The 4,109-nt window shown below is 34.9% G+C and overlaps 1 protein-coding gene across 1 annotated transcript; it reads right to left on the minus strand.

Annotated features, from left to right (window-relative positions):
* Nucleotides 1-1,922: 1,922 nt before the first annotated feature.
* Nucleotides 1,923-3,314, minus strand: LOC117618119 (F-box protein At5g65850-like). The gene has a single exon (XM_034347738.1). It carries the CDS (start codon nt 3,312-3,314, stop codon nt 1,923-1,925), a length of 1,392 nt encoding a protein of 463 aa, XP_034203629.1.
* Nucleotides 3,315-4,109: the final 795 nt, after the last annotated feature.

A 4,109-nucleotide genomic window follows, 5' to 3' on the forward strand; every position in this document is an offset into this window, starting at 1 on the left:
GTTGGTTGAGAAGGAAAAAGATAATGTTGATGTAGTCATTGAGCGATTGGGATCACTTAAGTGTTTTTTGGCTGTCAATGAATCTGATAGGAGAGAGATGATGGTGGGAGCATGAAAAAAATCCAAGGCAGAAGAGAAATAAAATAGTAGGCGTTCGATTGACTCAAGAACATTTTTTTTGGCTACTAAAAAACGTTGGAAGAGTGGAGGTTGGGGTTTTAATTATTAAGTTCTTTATTATTTGAATAAGAATATTTGTAATCATTACAAATTTTTTAATTGATTTAATTTTTTTTTCAATTTTAACGGAATTTGGATGGAAGGATCATATTGACTAACAGATACAAACACAAAGATCAAATTGGCCAAATTGATAACACAAACCTATGCTTGAAAGAATATTAAAATAGTATTTAACAACAAGCTTTATAGGATGTCAAATTTGGCACTGCTCTTCTAGCCTTCAAATCTATGTAAAATTTGACTTATCAATTATAACAAATTTTCATTCAATTCTTGTTATTTCATGTTCATGTCACAATTTAATGTCTTCTTTGAAAATGCTCTAATAATTTCAATTTGTAAAATTTACCAACACTTTACTTTTTATGCTAAAATAATTAATAGTTTTCTTTCCTATGTCAACATTTTGTGGGATTAAAACCAAATATGCTATAGGCTTGTGCCTCAAATAGTTAAGAACATCAACTCTTAAGCTAGAGACTACGTATAACAAAAAAAGAAAACGTTGATAAAATAATTAGCATTTTACTCAAACAAGTTAATATGATGCGCAAATGCCATCGTCTCCAAGTCCATTAGATAATAAGAAATAATTTGGACTTTTTCTCTTTTTCTCTCTATAGGATATGGATGCAATTGGGGTCAAGTTTCATATGTATGGTTTGATTTTTTTGATTAATAAAGTTTCTCTCATGCATGCGAAGTTTTTGGGACATGCCATCCTATTTTTATATTTTTTTTTCTTCATAACATTGCATTAATTGAATTAAAGAGTTTGTTAAGTACAAATTATTAAAGTAGCAAATAAATTTATTCAAATTTCCAAATAAGTCAACAAACTTTAATTTGAAGAGTTTAGTTTGCTATTACTATTGAAGATGCTCGTATGAAAAGGTGTGAATTTACCATATTATCTTTATTTAATTAATAATTTCAATTCTTAATATTTGCATTAACTAAGGACATTTTCTGACATTTTGAATGTTTCACCATTCTCTACCTTTTGCGCTATATATAGAGAAATACAATAATACCGGATATCAATACAAATAGCATTTACAAAGGGTTAATAATACCAACACATAAGGGTCCAACGGCACATATAATAATCTTGGAAAATGCTGGCTTTTAGCAGCTTTCAGTTCTACGTTTTTAGCGATGACTTTATTATTATTTTTTATTATTACAAAAGTGAAAAACCTCTTGGGCGGTCCCAAGGAAGTCAAAATAAAAAGGAGTTCCAACAGATAAAGGCCATGCTTCCACAGGTGAGAAGGCGATAGGTTGTGTCCAAGCTTGGCCAAAGCATCTGCTAAAAAGTTGCCCTCCCTGGGAACATGGTGGAACTTAACTTCTTCACGAAAAGAACAGAGCTGCAACACGTCTTCAATAAACAGCTTTCGTCTACAATAAACATGGGCATTAAAATTTGTAGATCGATGAAAAGCAATTTACAGTAAAATTTTGACTGGTTATTTGCTAATGTAGCTAGCATACATACCTTCATTCATTGTGACATTCCTTAATACATCTCAGGGTAATGCAAGTTCAAATTTTCTGCATATATTTTAAATAAACAAAAGGATGCGAAACATCATAGTGATAAGACTTTATATCATTGTGCTTTGACCAAAAAAAAAAAAAAGACATAACATTGTGCTTATAGCTCTTAAAAATTACTAAAACAAGTCCTTCTCATTGTAAGAAATACGTGCAGACTTCGTCTGTGCTTTCAAGTAAAGTAAATCTCTCTCACTTACTTCTGCAGCGTTAACCATATTCCTCCAAGTTCTTTGAGACATGGGGAATTCAGTAATTCCATTTCTTGTCCTCTTTGGTTCTTTTGCATCAACCAAATCTCCATAATTCTTTAGAGAAATCATGCTGTCCGTACAACTATGGATTGCCATTTTACCTTTGAGTAGTACACACTTCATAGAAATACGTCTTAGATCCACAAAGAATGTAGTTGTACTGCAATCACTCTCGTCATTGAAAAATATGCCGTGCTCCCATTCGCCACACTTAGAAAGACTAGTAGGCTTCAAAGGTGCAAAAAGATCTTGTTTCAAATCGAATTTATAATTTAGCTCCCACGCTTTGTTATCGTAATTTTTCAATCCCCATATCTCAACAGATTTTCTTCCCCATATCTTCAGATGTCTATCTTCAAGTGAAGAAAGATTCACTAGTGCCAAAGATCCCTTGAAATTAAGCAAGTGAAGAAATTTCCAGAGATCTGGATTTTTACCCAAGGAGGCAGGAGGAGGTGTTAAATAGAACTCTTCCTTCTGAAAGTCAAAAGAAAGTATACGTACGGATGATCCGTCATCTCCATGGACCAACCAATGCATGTGTCCATGTGCATATGCGGACTTGTAGGTTGGAATGCAAGGAGGAACTGTAGGTAATTTCTGCCATGAGCTTGTACCCAATACAAGAACTTCGGCTGCCAAGTAATCTTTTTTATTGGTGGAAACACGAACAATCTTGAAGCTACATGTTATATTATCAAATCCCATGCCATACCAATCAACATCGCTGGGACTATTAGATGGAACTTGGACGTCACTTGCTGATGGGAGAATTAGAACTTCTCCCCTGAAAGGATTCACCAACAAGCATGACCTCCCATGCTCCAGATTAAGACCCCTAAAGCATGACCTTCCATGCTCGGGATTATGACCAGTAAAGCCAAACAAGTTGCAGAAAACAAATGCAGCTGAATAGAAACGTCGTCTGGATCCGAAATAGGAAACAATTGCCTGTTTGCTCTTTGTCAATAATTTTTTGCCGTTGTATTTCAATGGATACAACGTGTCATGTTGATGAAAAGGAGACTCATCAAGAACAACAAGTCGAGGAACTTCAGTGGTAGTAGTAGAACTAGTTAGAAAACGACGCCGCATGTGCATTGTCGCAAGAGAGGGGTCGTCAACCGTCTTTAAAAAGGCCTTAGATACACATCTCATGGAACAAATCGAATTGACGGGCAGTCTCCAAAGGATGTCGATAAGAATTTCCGGCGGTAGAGCGCCGATTGTTATTGAGTTTAGTTCTGGCTTCTCCATCTCGTTGTTGTAGTTTTTGTTTTTTCTTTTTTCATATGAAAAAATAAATTACAAGACAAAGCCCCTCGGGCATGAACCCGTTGCTGCAGTTGATGTCCTTATTTTCTTCAACAATGTAAGATATTATTCGTTAGTATAATTGTAGGGACTGGATATGATATGCTATATGTCTTCAATATTGCTCATCCGGCCTTCCCTACTTATATGCAAATACAAGTGTAGTCAAATAGACATCTCCCAAGATATATTTTCTGACAACTATATCTCCAAGTATTTTTATTCAATACGTCCTAATCCTTAATAAATGCATATTTCTCGTTGTCCCAATTTTTTCCATGATGTTTTTTTTGGACGCTTTCCTTGTGCAACACACAAATCGGTCAACACCGGATTCTTCTCCTCATAATTAGCTTTCTTGTAGCACAAGGATTTCAATCTCTATACAGAATATTTTCCTACCATAATTAGGCTTGACGTTTTCATATGAATATGTACTTTGTGTAATTGATAATACAAGGGAGTACATGGAATTCCCCAACTTTTTCTTAAATCAGAATATTGATTCAATATATACTTAGGGTTTGCTTCTTTTTCACGTGACGCCTCTTTGATTGGTCGTCAAATTTATTTGCTCCATGTTGAGGCCCAAAAATCCAAGGATTAGGCCCAGGTTTATTCTTAGCCCAATACAAATAAATTGATCGCCAAAGGAACACAATTGGGAAGTAAGAGAAAATTGTGGGACGCACCTACATAAGCCATGGACCATGCGTCACGCCAAGCAAGCATGCGCAA

This window comes from Prunus dulcis, chromosome 2 (genome assembly GCF_902201215.1).
Source record: "Prunus dulcis chromosome 2, ALMONDv2, whole genome shotgun sequence".
Lineage (NCBI taxonomy): Eukaryota > Viridiplantae > Streptophyta > Magnoliopsida > Rosales > Rosaceae > Prunus > Prunus dulcis.